Source organism: Gymnoscopelus microlampas (genome assembly GCF_963454915.1).
Source record: "Gymnoscopelus microlampas genome assembly, chromosome: 24".
In the NCBI taxonomy this organism is placed as follows: domain Eukaryota; kingdom Metazoa; phylum Chordata; class Actinopteri; order Myctophiformes; family Myctophidae; genus Gymnoscopelus; species Gymnoscopelus microlampas.
Window position 1 is genome coordinate 19,375,106 of NC_139961.1, and position 19,896 is coordinate 19,395,001.

At 44.7% G+C, this 19,896-nt stretch overlaps 1 protein-coding gene across 1 annotated transcript in view; it reads left to right on the forward strand.

The window, feature by feature from the left end:
- LOC311041105 (von Willebrand factor D and EGF domain-containing protein) overlaps positions 1-19,896 on the forward strand; it is a 94,083-nt gene that overhangs the window by 41,211 nt on the left and 32,976 nt on the right. The window contains exons 14-22 of the mRNA XM_084051579.1: positions 281-598; positions 1,383-1,581; positions 2,506-2,642; positions 3,002-3,163; positions 5,691-5,795; positions 8,922-9,036; positions 14,268-14,560; positions 15,463-15,682; positions 17,459-17,596. Of these exons, the coding sequence (XP_083907705.1) occupies positions 281-598; positions 1,383-1,581; positions 2,506-2,642; positions 3,002-3,163; positions 5,691-5,795; positions 8,922-9,036; positions 14,268-14,560; positions 15,463-15,682; positions 17,459-17,596 (1,687 nt within the window). The remainder of the gene's footprint in view (positions 1-280; positions 599-1,382; positions 1,582-2,505; positions 2,643-3,001; positions 3,164-5,690; positions 5,796-8,921; positions 9,037-14,267; positions 14,561-15,462; positions 15,683-17,458; positions 17,597-19,896) is intronic.

Consider the following 19,896-nt stretch of genomic DNA (forward strand, 5'->3'; position numbering starts at 1 on the left):
TTGCAATAATCTGAATCTGCAAAGTAAATAGTAACTAAAGCTGTCAAATAATTGTAGTGGAGTATAGGGGCCTTAGCGCAGCATATGGGAGCAGCGCGAGCCGAGCGCTTATTTTGCGCATGCACTTTCATGTGTGACGTTCTTATCTTCTTGGTGACATATTTTCAACTTAGAGTTGAACATAGTAGTGGACTAGAAGTATAAAGAAAAATGGAAATACTCAAGTCAAGTAAAAGTACCCAATTAAACGCACTTTGTTACTTTATACCCCCCCTGGCAGACGGAGCCGCTGGAGTTCCGTCCCATCTTCCCCGCCGCCCAGAGCCTGAGCCAGGCCGACCTGGAGAGCTTCTCCTACTTCTTCCCGGAGGACCACCAGCTGATGGCCGAGGAGTCGCGGCCGACCGTCCGGCCCCGCTGGCCCGCCCCCAGCGGCCTGACCTCCGCCAAGGCCCTGGAGGTGTGCCAGGCGGCGCTGGCCAACTCCACGGTGGGCGCGGTGTGCGGCGGGCTGCTGGGCCGTCGTCTGGGCGAGGCCGTGGACCTCTGCATCCTGGACCTCCAGCTGAAGGATGACCTGGCCTGGGAGGAGGCCCTGGTGAGGAGCTTTGTCTCTATTTAGATCAGTGACTCTCAAAACCTTTTCATGTCAAGGACCCACGCGCCACAGCGCCTTGCATCGCGAGGCGTTGTGAGCTTGTAGAACTGCTATTTTCCCTATTTTTGTGCAACACTCTTGTCTGACGAAGTAGGACATTCATTTACGGAAAAACATAAAAAAAATGAAATATGTAGGTATGAGGTTCCTGCCCCGACAGCGACGATATACATTATTCCCCCAAAATAGCCGATCTAAAAGCTCACAACCCGTCGCATCGCAACGCGTTGTGAACTTGTAGATCGTCTATTTGTTTTTTTATAGACAAAGTATAAAAAAAGGGTTCAAGTGCTTAAACTGTTTTTTTCCCCCTTTTTTTTAATCCCACGATTTTGTAACCCATTTTTTCACCCAGTGGCAATTGCATATGTAATCCTGGGCGCTACTCTCCCTCTGCCAGCCTGGGGAGAGCCTAGAACTGAGCTCATGCCTCCTATAATGCATGAGGAGCTAGCAGCCGCTTCTTATCACCTGACAGGGGGGAGTTTCCTCTGTAGGACGTAGTGCGTGGAACGAACACGTTATTCCAACCAGCTCCTTTCCCCTCCATCAGGCGCCCCGGCTGACCAGGGGGAGGCAGTGTAGAGAACAGGATTACTGAATGTTTTTTGTGAGGGTATCTACAAAACTGATTTTGATACTTAAAGTATCACTGGGGGTCCCAGGACACCACTTTGAGAATTCCCTGGATTAAAAACATATATATAATATTGCTTATGTGCAGGTTCCATACTTGGAGAATGAGTGTGAGAGGCGGTTGCTGGAGAACCGGACGGTGCGTGCGGTGGAGCTGGGCGAAGCTCCGGGGGAGGTGGTGACCGCCCTGCGATGCCCCAACCTCTGCAACGGGAACGGACACTGCACCGAGTGGGGCTGTCAGTGTTACCCCAGCTACAGCTTCTACGACTGCAGCCTGGCTATCAGTGAGTACCAATCAATTTAACTCATTATAATAAAATATTCTATTTGGGGGGAAACATTTGAAATGTAACTTTTATTTTCTTTATTGTTAAATAGCAAAGATAGCAGCGTTGTGAGCTTGTAGATAGGTTATTTTTGTCGCTGGTAACAGCTCCTGATAGCTCAATCGTAAGACTAAATAGAATCTCTCCTCCAGATACTGGTTGGCTGACAGTCTCCTGATAGTTCCTTTGAGTTAAAAATAATAGAGAGGGCACCGGAAAGCCCCGCCCATTCACTTGTATGGAGTTGCTCACCCAGTGCATATTCCCTTTTCACCCCTTCTTCCGGGTCGGGAAATGTGACTAATTGGGCCCTATGTGTGTCGTGTCTTGCGTCACTCTGCGCGTCGTCTCGCATGCGCAGTAATGTAATGTCACCTCCGTACGCAAGCTCGTGCGCAAGCTTGTGAGTCGAGCCCATTGGTCGACACCGTTTTCGCTCGTTCATGTGTCTGGCCCCAGCCGTAATAAGCTGCAGAACGGACAACATGTCCAATTCGCTTCACTGCTCCCTCTCGGTTCTGGGTGCTTGGATAGTTCAGACCAGAGCCATTTAAGGAGAGTTGCGTCACCTCCGTTCACTTCATCGGGCCAGTCCTCTATAGAGCCTTCTATTGGCGAATAGTGACAAAGCCCTGAACCGGAAGTTTACGGAATGCACTGCAGTCTATGAGCGTTTGTCACTATTTCGAGTTTACATGAACCACGTGACCGGCGCTGTTTCTGCCCCCTCGTTGACGTAACTCCCTAATAGAAGGCTCTGGTTCAGACTATGTGTCCTGCAGATTCTGATTGGCTGGCAGTATTCTCCGTCTCCTGATAGGTCAGACTATAACCTCTCCTGCAGATTCTGATTGGCTGACAGTGTTATCTGTCTCCTGATAGGTCAGCCGGTGGAGGTGACAGACCTGGAGAATAGAGGGCTTTGTGACATCAGACATTTTGACTGTCGCAGTGTCAGGGTGTTTGGCCTGGGCTTCATCCAGTCCCCAGACCTCAGCTGTCTGGCTACCAGACTGACGGTAAGAACCCTTCACAAGATCACCACACATGTCTAGACCCCCAGGGGTCCTTGATGGGGTTCCAGGGGGTCCCCAGCTACGGTGCTGTGAAAAAAAAGAATTTGCCCCCTTCCTTTTTTCTTGTTTTGTTTTGCATTTGTCTAACTTAATCATTAAACAAATCTTAATATTGGTCAAGGAAAAAAGTGCTATCCAAACCTGTGTGTGTGTGTGTGTGTGTGTGTGTGTGTGTGTGTGTGTGTGTGTGTGTGTGTGTGTGTGTGTGTGTGTGTGTGTGTGTGTGTGTGTGTGTGTGTGTGTGTGTGTGTGTGTGTGTGTGTGTGTGTGTGTGTGTGTGTGTGTGTGTGTGGGGTCCGCAGTACATGAACGGTGAGTGGTCTCCAGGTGAGAAGCAGAGGACCAGAGCCACGTTCCTCAGCTCCAAGGTCCTGGACTGTGCCGTTCCATCCCTGAGCAACATGGCCGCCCACACTGAGGACTTCATGATGGATGACAAGCCCTACGCACGCTGGGAGATCCAGGTAACGCTAAGAGTAGAACAATTTTGAGGAATTTTTACGACACTTGAATATTTCACAATTTGTTAACACAACGGGTGCCAGTGTTTTATTAAAACAGATTACGTTGAGTGCCAGAGATCTCACCGTTTGTAACGCTGTGCTGTTTATAGCTGTGGATTCCACGGCGAGCACCCACACGCAAACAATGGTCCTGGCTAACGTTTGGAACAATAACATCTCTCACGCGAGTCACCATTACAGAGTAATCGCCCATCGAAAATGACTCGTTTTCCCCGATGTAAAAAGTTAAGGAGATACAGAGGTTTTTATCAAGGAGAAAGGAGAGCCCTGTTTTTTGGCACGGTGATCCATCTCTCCCTTCCTTCTCAGAGTCACCGTGGGTGATTCCAGAGCTGCGCTAGCCCCCCCCCCTTGTGGAAAAAAAAATAAAACAAAAAGACTGATAACACGTTTTTTACCGTGTTTGGCACCTAAGTGCTACTCTCTGAAAACGTGTTTTTTACCGTGTTTTGCACCCAATGTGTTAAAAGCGTTTTTAAATGTATGGAGTTTTTTTTTTTATATTTTATTTCTGAAATTCTTTTTGAAAATGTTGTTATTATTATTATCATTATTTATTTGTTTCAAATTTATGAAAAATGGGTCGGGATCAAGAAATGGGTCCTGACCCATTGTTTGGGATACACTGGTGTAGCCTACTGCACTGCTAAAGCAGGGGTCTTCAACGTTTTTCAGGCCAAGGACCCCTTAGCTGAGAGAGAGATGAAGCAGGGACACCCCCCCCCCCACTACAAAGTGTATACAATTGTGTTGCAGATTAGATCTGCTATTTTTGCCTAATGTTCAACTCAGAACAGGGGTGCGAGGGTTCAAGTGGTTAATTTAAAAAACATTATCCTATCACACAAAGATTTGGCAGCCCCCCTGTTAACTGTAACTGAGGACCCCTTGGGGGTCCCGGACATGCCTGGGTTAAAGGGGGAAAACATCAACCAGCTTCCCTTATTTCCTGGCAACTAAAGTTTCCTCCGGAACAACAGCCTGCTTTTCTCAGAGGCTTTTCTCTGAGTGTAAAAACACCAGACTGCTCTGGAAAAGCAGCAAGCAGCTTGAGTTTAATTAGTTCAACGTATCTTGTAGTTGTGTGTTCCGCTACTCTGTTTTATAACACGAGGTAATGAGACATATTGCCGCTGAATTCTGTCTGATTGTAATTATGATCACATTAGACGAATTCCCACGGTGGTCCCTGTCATCTGTTGTCCTTTAACTGGGTTCACCTGAACATGGTGATCATTCACTGGCTTCCATTTGTAAAAAACTAAAAAAGAAAGAAAACCATGATGTAAGCCATGATGTAAGCCCTATACAGCAGTGGTTCTCAAACCTTTTCATGTAAAGGACCCCCAAATTGACACTTATTAGCCCACGGACCTCTATTTGAAAAGATATGCCAGGGACCCCCACAAGAGAAGATTTGTATGGCTCTAGCAGTGATTCTCAACCATTTTAATTTCAAGGACCCCCAGTTTAACATGCATTAGGCTACGGACCCCCATTTAATGGCATTTCTATCCCTGGGACCCCAATTTCTATTGTAAAATCAATGTTAATTTAACTCTGAGAGTGTACAAATGGAACCAAATGGACCCGCTAGGGTCCTAGCGGGTCCATTTGGTTCCATTTGTACACTCTCTGAATTACAGACCCATAAGGGTCCATTTTGTTCCTAACTATCCATCATTTAGCTGGGGACCCCCTGGGACTCCCTCAGGGACCCCTGGGGGTCCCCGGACCCCACTTTGAGAACCAATGTTATACAGTGCTATTTTAGCTTTTTGCCTCCATCAGGCCGGACAGCCGAAGGCGGGAGACTATGTTTTCGGCCCCTCAACTTGCACTTGCCCATATCCGCCTGACAAGATTTTCCGGCATTTGGGGTTTTTGCTACTACTACTTTGACAGGGGCGAAAACATAGTCTCCGGCTTTCAGCCGTCCGGCCTGACAGTAGCCTCGGAAACCCATGCCTTTTTTTTTGTTACAAAAGAAAAAAGGCTGGGGGAACCATGCAGGAATGGTGGTGAACCTTGTTATCTCCTAACCAATCAGAGTGCAGAGGGGCGTCGCTCTTTCAGTCTAGCCTGACAGAGACAAAAATATATTCCTGGGGACAAATTAGACAATAAAATAAAAACATCTTTCAAAAGAATTTCATACATTTTCAAAAAGTACAAAAATCCATTAAAAAAAGGAAAAAGAAATGGTGCAAATATCCAATCACATTGCATTGGGACTCATTGTGAGCTTGTAGATTATGCTATTTTCACTATAAAATAGGGCTTAAGTGGTTACTTTCATAATGTACTTTTGGGCCCAGGGAGACACCATATTTCCCCTTTGGGGTATTGAGCTGAAACAGTTTGAGGAAACACTGAAGTAGATGGCAGCACAATCTGTCGGCCCCCACTTATACCTGCTCAGTTATCGGCTCATTTCCTGACAATCTCGTCCCATTCCTGTGTCCAGGTGACGAACGACGGCTCCCAGTACAGCCAGGCCAAGGTGCTGACCATCTACGACGGCGTATGCCAGATCTGTGACGCCTCTCCCTCAGGACTCTGTAAGTTAAAGGTACAGTAACTCATCAACGCATCAACAAAGGGCACAGATAAGAGAGTTATTAACCGCTTTGACCCTATGTACTTTGTTGATCGGGGTCTACTATTTTTTTTTATCATGAAAATGTGTGGAAATCTTTGAATATATATATATTTTTAAAGTGAACATTTTTAACTCAAATCTTTGGATTCTACAAATGTCTTCTAAATCCGAACAGTTTTTTAGAAAAAACAAAACTTATGGTGCTATAATATCAGTGGTTCTCAAAGTTTTTTCATGTCAAGGACCACCCAAAATGATTGTATGTATTTGGCCGCGGACCCCCATCTCAAAATATGTTGTTCTAGGGACCCCCCAGAAGCAAAGATTTGAGTAAAAAAAATTGCTTTAAAAAATATATATTTTCAAAGATTTGCACAAATTTTCATGATTTTTTTTTTTGTTGCAGATATACAAGCTCATAGCGGAGCACTCGGTGCCACGCTATAAGCTTGTATATCTGCTACTTTTTTAATTGCCAAAGAATAAAATAATAGTTAAAGTGGTTACACACATGCGTTCCCGGTCTTAATGGGTTAATGTTGACAGTGCTTGAGGGTAGTCGAGGACTTCAAATATCTTGGTGCCTGGAATGCTTCGTCGGAACAGGATCTGAAGGTCTGGGGGCTGCTTGCCTGGAATGCCTTGTATGGGATGAGGATAGAGGGCAATCTCACATGGGAGATTACCTCAAGAGGTGTCTGTTCGTGGCTCGGGGCCCGAGACATGGACGCTCACAGCGCAGCAGGAAAAGGCCCTGGACGGCGACTACACAAGAATGCAACAAATCGGCACTCGATGTCACATGGCCGGACCACATCAGAAATGTGAACGGTCAGAGAGAGAAGGATGTGGCAGGCAGGGCACTGCGTCAGGCCCCCGCACCGAATGTTTGAGCATGCCCGGTCACACGGGCTCGGAGACACACAGACATCCAGCAGTGCACAGCGCACCGAGATTTCACTAGAATTTCTACTTTCTTTTTCTTTTCTTTTTTTTTACTGTTGAGCGACCCGGTTTGAGCGGAGCATGAAGCGAGAGGTGCGCAAATCAACGTGAGCGACGGAGCGACGGGGAGCGGAGCGCGGGGGGAGTCAACGTGAGCGAATAGCGAGTGTGAAACCTGCCCCCTGGAGCACCGAGTGGCATTTCCACCCGCTCACGTGCTCTGACAGGAGGGTGTGGAGGTCAGTGATTCGGGAGACCTGAGTTGGTGGTCTCTTTCATCGCAGATAGATAGACAGACAGACAGAGAGACAGACAAGCAAAACATAGTGCTGAGTGTCTTATAAAACGCAAAATCGTTGCTGTCGGGTGAAAACTTCATATGTCCAAATCTGTTATATTCAAATCAGTGTTGATTTCGTCGACTAAAACTATGACGAAAAATGACATCCTTTTTTCACTGACGATTTCGTCGACAGATAAAAACTAGACAAAAATGTTTGGGAGGGATTAGTGGAGAAGAGATCCAGTAGAACTAAGACAAGTCATCATGGGTGCGTGTGGGTGTCACCAACCGAAAATAGCTGATCTACAAGCTCACAACAGAGCTCACAACAGAGCTTGTAGATCATCTATTTTCGGCATGCAGCTACAGTAAGTGGAAATCAGCCATTTCGATTGCATCACGGCCCGTCAAAAATAAATTGTAGTCAACTTTTTTGAGCAACTGTAGATTTAATCAACTAAAATATTATGATATTTAGTTGACTAAAACTAGACTTGAAGTAAAATATTTCAGGTGAATAAAATATTACAAAAACTAAACAGAATTTTATTCAACAGACTATGACTAAAACTAAATATTTTTAAAATAAAAAAATAGCCAAAATTAACACACACACACACACACACACACACACACACACACACACACACACACACACACACACACACAAAAACGTGTCCCGATGCGACACGTTTTGAGGTTATATCGGCTATTTTAGCTATTTCTGAATACTTTTGTGTGACACTGTAGCATGACGAAGTAGCGCATTCATTTATGTAACGCTACTATATGGAGAGGAGAGGTTTCTCCCCCAGCAATGAAATGTGAGAAGCGGTGCTAAAACGGAGACCTCCAGCGCGCGTGCAGTTGTTACCAGTTGTTTGAACGTTGATGTGCAGCGGAGCATTGTTGCATGGCCAGTGTGGGACGTGTTGCAGGCTCATGTCTGCGATAGCACTTAGATGTTGGATGAATCAAGCAAGCAAGCAGATAAGCAGAACATGCTTTCTCTCCCTCCCTGGTCCCAGCATGGAGCAGATGTCTCATTTAAACCCCCAGGCACGCACCTCTCCTAGCACAAACACAGCCCGCATGGACGCACGGACGCACACACACACGCATGCATGCATGCACGCATGCACGCACACGATCACACACACACACACACACACACACACACACACACACACACACACACACACACACACACACACACACAGAGACACACACACACACACACACACACACACACACACACACACACACACACACACACACACACACACACACACACACACACACACACACACACACACACACATACAAATGCCAGGGGATAATCCATGCTTGCCAATGTTGAATCAAATTGAATTACCTGAGGTAGAGATGTTATGTTAGATTATTTATAGCTCATATCCTGTCTGTTATACTGCGTGTCCAGAGAGGGGGAGAGAGAGAGAGAGAGAGAGAGAGAGAGAGAGTGAGAACAAATCAGCGTGTTGCTGAAGAGTGAAAATGTTGCCCCAAATACATTTTATAGCCGTTCTCTGGAAACTGCTTTAACTTTTTTGAAGTTCGGAGTTAATGATTTAAAAACTGGATGTCTTCACGACTCCTCCAACTCATTTTTTTCTCTCCTTCCTGTCTTTCCATTTGACGCGTACTCTCTCTCTCTCTCTCTTTCTCTCTTTCTCTCTGTCTCTCTCTCTCTCTGTCTGTCTCTGTGTGTGTGTGTGTGTGTGTGTGTGTGTGTGTGTGTGTGTGTGTGTGTGTGTGTGTGTGTGTGTGTGTGTGTGTGTGTCTCTCTCGCTCTCGCTCTCGCTCTCGCTCTCTCTCTCTCTCTCTCTCTGTGTGTGTGTCTCTCTCAGGAGAGGACCTGTACAATAGATGGGATGTGCTTTGCGGAGGGAGACTCCAGTCTCTCCAGCCCCTGTCTCATCTGTGACCCCGATGCCTCCAAGTTCTCCTGGTCGCTCAATCAAGGTACGGTTCCATTTGTAGCGCTGAGGGTTTTACAGTGAAAATTGGGTTCCCAGAGACTGAGGTATCAAATAGGGGTCTGTGGCCCGAATGCAGTGACTCTCAAACTGTGGGGCAGGGCCCACTGGTGGGCCGTGAGGACATTCCAAGTAGAGCTCCCATTCCCAGGCTCTGGACCTCAGCTCTGTTTATCATTATGTAGAATACTCAGTGGTGGAAAAAGTCACCTAAATCTCAACTTTTCTGAAAAACGTATGTTTCTATATCAGTGGTGCTCAATCTTTTTCATGTCAAGGACCCCCAAAATTATATATATTTGGCCGCGGACCCCCATCAAAATATTTTGTTCCAGGGACCCCAAGAAGCAAAGATTTGAGTTAAAAATGTTCGCTTTAAAAATATATATATTCAAAGATCTGCACACATTTTCACGAATTTTCAAAAATAGCAGATCTACAAGCTCGTAGCGCGGTACGAGCTTGTATATCTGCTATTTTTTGAATAGCCCAAAGTGTAAAATAATGCTTTTTAGCTCAAATCTAAAAATGTATTAATGGGTTAAGTAAAAATACCAAGTAAAAGTCCGGAATTCAAAATGTACTTGAGTAAAAGTACGTAAGTATTGGTATCAAAATGTACCTAAAGTACCAAAAGTAAAAGTACTCGTTATGCAGACGGTCCCATTTAGAGCTCTAATTCCAAGTATACACCTATATACTCGTACGTTATGTGAAAAAAGAAATGGCACGGTATTTATTTTCTTTAAAACCTTGAAAAGTGAGTTTTCATTGCGATGCCGATAAAACTTACTTAAAGTATAGCCTGCTATGTTAGTTCCATTTATCCAAGACTATCGATTGATTGATCAATACATGGTCTGATCTTCATATAATTGGTCCGCACTAATGCTCATTATACGATGGTTCCATTTTTGTTATTATTGTTGTTATTTATTTTTTAACAACTGTATTTTCTCGTATCCTATTTTTAATATATGAAATTAAAGAATGCCTTTTTATTCATTAGGTATATGCATTAACTGTAAGGTACACATTAAGGCATATACGTTTTTCTTTGTAAAATAATAACTTTTAAATATGTAAGTCTTATGAAATAAATGAATTTTAAAAACGTATATCCCAGATGAAATCAATTATAAAGAAAACCTCTTCAAATAAACAACTAATAGTAGGCGAAGAAGGAAGGGAGGAGTCTAGCTCGATTGCGCCCTCTGCTGGTTGCATCGCAATCTATTCAATTGATCTTATTATTAAATTGATTTAAAATCGTCACCCGTTCGATTTAAATTGATTTACGACAAATCGTTACATGGCTAGCTATAATCTATAATAATCTATACTTTAAACACTCAGGTTACAATTTTGTGCAATAATGGGTAACATTGGACCTGTTACGGTGCACCAGCACTGTCAAGTGTTCAGATGGGTGGGCTGAGAATGCGCAAGATTTTCAAGTGGGCCCTGATCCAGAAAAGGTTAAGAACCAGACGGCCTAATGCATATCAAACTGGGGGTCCTTATACGTCCTTAGTGTTAATTGAACTCTTAACACATTGAGTGCCAGATACTTATGCATCTAAATCATCCTCAGAGTGCCAGCGCTCGACGTCAAACGCATAAAGAATTTTGCCGTTAAGTAGACCCCCCCACATGTAGATGACATCCCCTATGAGCACAGCTACGTGGCCCTGGCGCATGTAGGACTCTCTTTCGGTGCCCGTTGGGTGCAACGTCGTCCAGCGCAAAGACACCGTGTTTAAGACGTATACGCGCAGCTGATCGAATAAGTACACCTTGTGCTTCGCTGCGATTGTTGCAAGTTCGATGCGATTTTCACCACCGTCTGGCCCTTTCAGATTCACCGTCCAGCAGAACATCTCTGACAGCAGCAACAACCTGTGTATCAAATCAGGCTTGCTAGATTAGCTATGTATCTGTGAAACAATCGAATCCTTTTTGCTGAGAGCTGCCTACTGCTTATATTGGTTCAGCAGCACAAACGTCACGCAAAGGCCGGCCAATCATCGAAGCCGATGCCCTGTTGTGTTGACCCACCCAAATATGGAAAATTGATCATCATAGCATAGCAACCCCAGTCCAGACCCAGTGGTGGACAAAGTATATATATATATATATATATATATATATATATATATATATATATATATACACACTCAAGTAAATACTCAAAAGTATTCAAAAGTTCTAATTGCAAAGCACATGTTCAGAAATTGACAGACACTTTAAACATTTTCAGAAATGTTCAAAAATAGTGAAGAAGCTTAATTTCACTACTTTTGAAATAGGGCTTAAAGGTAGGGTAAGTGATATTTTTTTGTTTTAAAACAAAAAGTATTTTGTTAAAAGGTTAAAGCACTATATTCTGATAGTAATCATTGCTATAGAGTGTTTGTTCAGTAACAGGAGTCTCTCCGTATCTCCAGCTCTTTAATAAACAGAACATACATTTTCCGGTAGGTGTCAAAATCTCAGCCAATCAGGAGAAAGTACCAATTTTTAAGGGGTCCAAATACATTTTCAGGGGAAGTTGCTTCAGACTGGTGGATTTATTTGACACTTCAAAGCAGCGGTTCTCAAACCCCCCAAAGGACCCCCAAATGTATTTGGCCATGGACCCCCCATTTGTAAAGTTTTCGTGCCATGGACCGCCATAATAGACAGTTTCTCAGTTACTTTTTATATATATATATATATTTGTATTTGGCCATGGACCCCCATAATAATTATTTTAATTTGTTTTTTGGGGCAGAGACCCCCATAAAATATGTTTTAAATATGTTTGAATAGGCAAAGTACAAAATAGGCAGATGTGTGAAAAAGGGTGGTTAAACTGTTCCTCATTTTGCTGGGTAATCCCCTGGAACCCCCTCTCAAGGACCCCTGGGGGTCCCCGCGGACACCGGCTTGAGAACCAATGCATTTAAAGAGACAACAGACTGGGGGGACAGGGGCAGGTTAACTCTGCTTGTGTTCCATTAATAAAGAGACAACAGACTGGGGCTTTGACGTTGTGTGTGTGTGAAGATCGACAGGCCAACAGGCCAGGGCTTGTTGGGGAGCCCATCCCAGCCCTTCCCAGGCAGATGGCCTCTGTCTGTGGTTGTTGCTTTTTGATGTGCTCCTGCTGAGAGAGGAGCGGGGACAACAACAGGACGGATATCCATCCTGCTTAATGACACACTAATGACTGCTGCACAGGAGAGCTGGGGGACCTTTCAGATCATGGGCGGGTGGGGGGCGGGTGGGGGTGGACGTCCGGCGTCTGGGTTTTTCGCGGACCAGATGTTTGATCTGGCCCATGAGGAAATTCATGAATACAGGAAAAGCATCTTCAGAAATAATAAAAACAAAGGGAGAAAAAAAACATTCTCTAGGCAGCAATTGCTTTGTTTCTTTGATACACGAAAAATAACATGTGTTAGACTACCACGTTCTTCTGGGTGGTCTGTTCCGGGTTGTAAGCGTGGCCGCTTTAACGCATAGGGATTATAGGCACGTGCCTGTGTGTTCCCGTTGAGGGAGGTGGCTGGACATTAGTGGGTCCAAATTCACCTGAAAAATACAAAATGTTTATATTTTATGTTTATTTTTAGGTATATTTTTTTTAAACTTTAACATTTTTAACTCTATACTTAGTTGACCGGATTCACGAATCACAAGGGCTCTATATTAGGTCCCTTTCGGTTTTCCCTCTACACTACAACCTACCGTATATACAGAGATGACTCGGCTCTAGATAAAATGACTTAACATTAGACATCAAATACACCTGTATTCACTGTCTTTGGGGCTGTATTTGGTTTGTTTACATTGGAAATTATTGTAAACTTTGGCGTTAAACAGACCTAAGTAAGCAATTTTCAAATTGTTTATTTCCCCAACTATAAATTAAATTGTTTTCAGAATTGTATGTTAACCCTAACCCTAATTTATACTGACCCTGTTACTGTATATCCAAAATAATCCCTGATTGGGCCTTATACTGTAGACAGGTTTCCTGTTAGTAAACATTGAGAGGAATATGACCGCGCAGCTGCGGGGGGAAGCCTATGGGTGCGTTTGGAAATTACGCACCGGAGCACACTCGCCTATTAGTTTGTATTGGCCAGTGCGCTCACTGCCGCTCAGGGCTGTATTTTCGAACGCGCCTTCCACCCCCAGGCATGCGCAGATTGCGCATTCTGCTCTGTGATGACGTCGCTCGGAAACCCGTCTATAAAGGGATAGTTCACCCCCAAAATGAGACTTGAATTCATGGATTTCTTTTTGTTTTTGTCGCATTCCTAAGCTAATAATTTGATGACGAGCAGCGGTTCCGGTAGGAGACACAAAGACCCTTTGTGTCTCCTACCGGAACCGCAGCCTACCGGAACCGCAGCCTACCGGTCCGCTGGTCATCAACTTATTGGCTTAGGAATGTGACAAAAACAAAACAATATCAATGAATTCAAGTCTCCATGGGGTGACTAATCGATAGGAAAAAAAAATTGGGGGATGAACTATCCCTTTCTTAAACATTAACTTCAGTCGACAAACTCACAAGACCTATGAGCTCACAAAGCATCGGGTTGCAACGCGTTGTGAGCTTTGGTTTAGAGGGAAATAGTAGAAGATCTAGGATAGCGCCCTGGGGGACTCCAGTCAACAAAGTATATAGGGCTTAAGAGGTTAAGACAAACAACACACACTGACTTCTCTTTCTCTTTCTTTTCCTGTTCTCTTCTCCCCTTTCACATAGGTTCTCAAAGTGGGGTCTGGGGACCCCCAGGGGTCCTTGCGGGGGTACCAGGGGGTCCCCAGCAAAAGTAGTTGATATAGCAATCATTTTAACCACTTTAACTATTATTATTATATTATGATTATTATACTTTAGCTATTCAAAAATAGAAAATATACAAGCTTATAGCGCAGCACTTGGTGCCACGATATGAGCTTGTGGATCTGCTATTTTTGATAAAAATCTTGAAAATGTGTGCAAATGTTTGAATATATATATATATTTAGATATATATTCAAATATATATTTTTAAAGCGAACATTTTTAACTCAAATCTTTGCTTCTGGGGGGTCCCTGGAACAATATTTTTGAGATGCGAGGTCCGCGGCCAAATACATATGATTTTTGGGGGTCCTTGACATGGAAAAAAGTTTGAGAACCACTGTCCTATCATCTCTCCTCTCCCCCCCTCACAGTGAACGAGCCCCCGACCTTCCACCGTCCCGCGGGCCTGCTGAGGACGTTCCCCGGGGAGAACTTTGTCTTCCAGTTCTCCGCCTCGGACCCCGAGGGCTCCGCGCTCCTCTTCCAGCTAGAGGAGGACCAGGAGCAGAAGGAGGAAGAGACGACGGAGGAGGAGGAGGAGGTGCAGCTCTCCCCGGCGGGTCTCCTCATCTGGAAGGTTCCCCGCGAGGAGCGGAGGCCTCGCCGCTCCTTCCGCTTCGCGCTGTCGGACGAGTGCAACGCCCAGAGCACCACCCACGTGGAGGTGAGGGGAGGAGAGGCCATCAGGTCCATTCCAGGCAGAGCCGGTCATTTTATTTTTCCTTTTTCTTTTTTTTATAATTTCCAAATGACAAAACCATCTTTAAACTACAATTTGAAAAATAAAAGACACATTTTGTTGCTGCTGGGCAGAAACCAGCTAACTCCATTTTTTTCCCCATTAATCAGTGCTATTGAACACCCTTTACGTCTGTGTGTTGGTTAAAACAATATTGAGCCAATGAAAAGTATTAAAAAGTGCTTCTGACAAAACCAGCTAACTCCATTGAATCCTCAAACTTTCTGCTAAACCAGCGAAGTCCAACAAAGGGGGGTGGAGTTAGCTGGTTTTGCTGACTCCAGGCTCCACCCCCTTGTAGCTGTTATCAACGATGAACAAAACCTCCTAACCGCCTAACTCCACTTTTTGTTTTGTTTTTGATGAAAAAAAACAAATGAATGAACATTTTGGAGTTAGCTGGTTTCTGCCTGACAGCAGAGATATAGTATACATTGGGGCAAATGATTGCTGTCGGGTGGGTTAGTTATTATTTAGTTACTAGCTCTTGATACTTTTCATTGGATAAATATTATATCACTTTGACTTTCGAAATGTTTCAAAAATAGCAGATTTACAAGCTGTGTGAGTTGTAGATTGGTTACTTTCACTACATTTGCGCGAATAAATAAATACAAGGTTTCTGCCTGACAGCAACACATCATGTAACAAGCAAAGCAGTGAGAGAAGAGGATGGGACTAGAGGAGAGGAGAGGAGAGGTGGGAAAGGAAAGAGGAGAGGAGGCAGGAGAGGAGAGGAGTTAAGCAGTGTGTGTGTGTGTGTGCGTGTGTGTGTGTGTGTGTGTGTGTGTGTGTGTGTGTGTGTGTGTGTGTGTCTCCCCCTACAGGTGGAGGTGGTGCCGTGCGGCTGTCAGAACGGGGGCACGTGCGTGACGGACGTTAATTTCCCAGCAGGCAGTGGGAGGTTCCTGTGCGTGTGTCCCGAGGGGTCGCGAGGTGACCTCTGCGAGCAGGAGGTGGACCGCTGCGCGTCGTCCCCGTGCACGGCCGGCGCGTGCGTCAACGCGGCCGGCGGCTACAGCTGTGAATGTCCCACAGGGCTGACAGGTGAGTCACACGCACATGCACGCATGGATGCAGGCACACACACACACACACACACACACACACACACACACACACACACACACACACACACACACACACCAACGCAATTGTAGTTTTGATTTCTTCATTATATATTTTTTTGTTTTAGTTTTGTAAAGATCTAGGTTTAGTTTAGTTTTATTTCGTTTCAGAATTAGTTTTTTTTTTATTCGGTATTTGTTCAAAAATGACACATTAAAAGTATTATGTACAGGGGTGCACATAACTGGTGCGCAAGTGCGCGAAGCGAGGCGCTCTCGCGTACCAACAGCTGGCACAGGGGGGACAGGAATTTACTTCTTGAAGCCACACTCACACATTCACGCTGATGCACGCGTCCGCCCCATACGCTTCCCATACACACCCATGGGCAGAGGCGGAGGGGGAGGGGACGCATGCTGCACATGTGTGAGTGTGGCCTCGAATCCTGACACAGCGCACACAGCAAGCTGCTGCCTGCGCTACATGCACTCGTCACCGATGATGAACAACGCATCGTGATTTGGTGCAAAATATGCCGTGAACATCCCAATCTGGCGGATAAAAGCAGCGCCTTTTATACAGGGACAAATAATTTCAGTCACCCAGCATAAGCATGAGAAAAGCAAAGAGCACATCAACATAGTGCAAACAATTGATAACAGGAGCAGCCGGGATCGGAGTCGCCCTCTTGACGAGGCTTGGAGTTAATGTCGGGAGTGCTAATCATTCACGAGAAGCGGGGTCCCGCTGCTCCGCATCATGCAGACCATTGCACAGACAAGTTATTCATGTATCCCTCTTTTATCCATCCTGCGAGACGTGTCGCGGTAAAATGTATTTATTTATTTATTTGGTGCGCACCAAGTAACATATCCAGGCGCTCCCCTGAGAACTAGACAAAAAAAGTTATGTGCACCCCTGATTATGTAATAAAAACATACCCTTTGAAGTATATTAAGGTAAAAGTTGCATGGCCAAAAGATTGGAAGATTTCACTTCCACCACCCAATTTCTAGGCTCACGGCCGATCTACAGCAGAGAATTTGCGCACACATGCGCATATACGCACACACACACTTTTAGATCCAGTCCTATTTTGAAAGCCTGCGTACTCGCATATCCGCACGCCTGGTGTAGCCGGTATCATTTGATATCAATTGGATCTAAACAAACACGCTGTATGTGCCACGCATACGCTCGCTTTGAGAAGTCTGGTGCAGATGCAGCGTCATGTACGAAATAATTTGACAAAGACAAAAAATATTTTAGTTTTTTAGTTAGTTTCGTAAACACACTTTTCATTTTTATTTCAGTTAAAGGAGCATTTCAACCTTCATATAATTGGTCCTCACTTAATGCTCATTATAAGATGGCACCATTTCTGTCTTCTAACTCAAGTTGTCTTTGGTGGGCTGTGGACAGTTCAGAAACCTGCCTACCAATGACATCATCGATGGGGATTCCAAGCTAATAGAAACTACAGCCTCTATCTCCCTGGAAAGTTTGCATGCTGAAATAGAAGCTGTTGTTCTTGCATTAAATATATTTTTTAGACATCTTGTCTTTACCACACCTGCCTACCAATGATGTCTCTGTTATGGTGCTGCCTTTATGGTGCTACCTTTAGCCATTAGTGACCAACTATATGAAGATAGGTTGAAAATGGACGAAGCGTACCTTTAACCCTTTGCTTGCATGTCTAGTTTTTGTTATGTTGTGTACATACACACGAACACACTTCTCTTGTGTGTGTAGGTGTGACGTGCAGGGAGGACATTAATGAGTGCGAGAAGAAGCCATGCTACCCTGGAGCTCCTTGTATCAACAGCTTCGGTTCCTACAGCTGTGGCCCCTGCCCCCAAGGCATGCTGGGAGATGGAGTCGCATGTGCAGGTAAGCTCAAATTGTCTTTACGCATTCACCAGTGTGTATCCGTCGGCAACCAGCCCAGTGGCCTTGTAGAGTGTACACCCTGAGATTGGGTGTTGGGGGTTGGGGGTTCCAATCCCAGTTTGAGTGAAGAGTACAAAAAATGGTACCCAATTCCTCCCTGCTTGGCACCCAGCATCAAGGGTCCATGCAAGTCCCTGCAACATACCAGTGTCTTGTCCATGGGGTTTACTTGGACATCATATGACACACTAGCGTCATATCCAGGAAGTGCACTTGTACTTCAAAGCTGCATCACACTAAGGCAGTGGTTCTCAAACTTTTTCATATGAAGGACCCCTAAATGAATGTGAATTTGGCCGCGGACCCCCATCTGAAAAGATTTTGTGCCAAGGACCCCCCATGCAAGATTTGTGGTGTGAACATTCTCAAAAATATTCAGACATTTTCAAAGGATGTCAAGATATTTTGAAAATAGCCGATATACAGTATGTAGGGCCACTTTGAGAACCCCTGCATTAGACCACGGACCACCATAACTCTGAGAGTGTACAAATGGAACCAAACCATTTGGTTCCATTTGTACACTCTCAGAGTTACAACCACATAAGGGTCCATTTGGTTCCTAACGATCCATCATTTATCTGGGGACCCCCTGGAACCCCCTCAAGGACCCCTTGGGGTCCCCGGACCCCACTTTGAGAACCGATGCACTAAGGAAACAGGAGATAGGCTCCAGGCGGGCCACATGGCTCGCGTGTGGTTCGTAATGCTTGAAACCCACCAGGCACGCAAGCATAAGCGCACGGACGCTGATTTCCTTCTTCTCCATGATAGTGAATGCAGACGCACACGGACGCTCCACTTCCGCACGCGAAGAAAGTTTGTCCACGCGCATTGTCATTGAAATGCATTGACCAGACCTGCGTGAGCAAAAAAAACGCGTGTGTGGCAAATTATTTTGGTGGGTTCAAAGCATAAGGCTACTTGCAGTACTATCAGTCCAAAGCAGCAAGCTAATGTGTCAAAAATGATCAATTGGTTTGAGCAACACTCAAGGACTCTAGCTCAGAGATACAATCCTTAGACCTTTATTCTCCTGCAGTTCTAGCTTCACCCAGCTGATGGGTGCTCAGATGCTTATGATGGGGGGGTGTCGGATGCGTATACTGGGCGGGCCGGGGGGGGTGGACTTTTGACCTTCTGATTGCCAGATGTCCTTGGCAAAATATAAAATAGGACTTAAGTAGTTTAGATAATGTCACTTGTTTCCATAACACGTGTTTTTAGCTTTGCGGGGATCAGATGTAGTGACCCAATTTATTGGCATATTTTGTGCACTTGTAAAGTTGTAAAGATAGAATACAAGTCGTTTACAAGGGTAAATGACTTGGCCGCGGTGGAATGGGTTTTGCAGTCCTCTCTACAGAACACAGATAACAGACATGGATTCCTTTCCCACAAAGATCTGGATCTTATTACAGGCAGTACCCGAGAACCTGAGATTATAATGAAAAACTGCAGGCTCTTCTGTTGAGCTGTCTGCTCCAACCAAACTACAAGGAAACAATAATAAATAATAAACGTATCTTTTGTCATATAACCAAATGGAGGTCTTTACATACAAATGTTCAAAATGCTCCTTATCATCTCTCTGTCTCTGCCTGTGTGTGTGTGTGTGTGTGTGTGTGTGTGTGTGTGTGTGTGTGTGTGTGTGTGTGTGTGTGTGTGTGTGTGTGTGTGTGTGTGTGTGTGTGTGTGTTAGGGGTGTGCCGATATATCGTCCCGCGATATATCGCGTTACGTTTTCGCGACGATATGTATCGTTTTGGAAAAAAAAATATCGTTTTTGATTTTTTTTTTTTTTTTTTTTTTTTTTTTACACAATCATAATAATCAGGCATGCAAACGGCCCCGAAGTGAAAAGAGTGACAACATGTTTTTTTTTCGGGTCAGGTGTCATACTATTTGGATTCAAAACGGCTATTGTAGCTGAAAAGCTACAAGTTTGCATGTCTGAATAATGCAAAAACAGAATTATTTGTTTGCATTTTCTTTTTTTCTCCTCCATATATTTTCATAATAAAAAAAGTGCGTATCGTATCGAAATCGTATCGAAGTTGTGAGCCAAATATCGTATCGTATCGTTTCGTGAAATGAGTGTATCGGCACACCCCTAGTGTGTGTGTGTGTGTGCGCGCGCGTGTCGCTCTCTCTCTCTCTCTCTCACTCACTCACTCACTCACTCACTCACTCACTCACTCACTCACTCACTCACTCACTCACTCACCACGTAAAGAGCT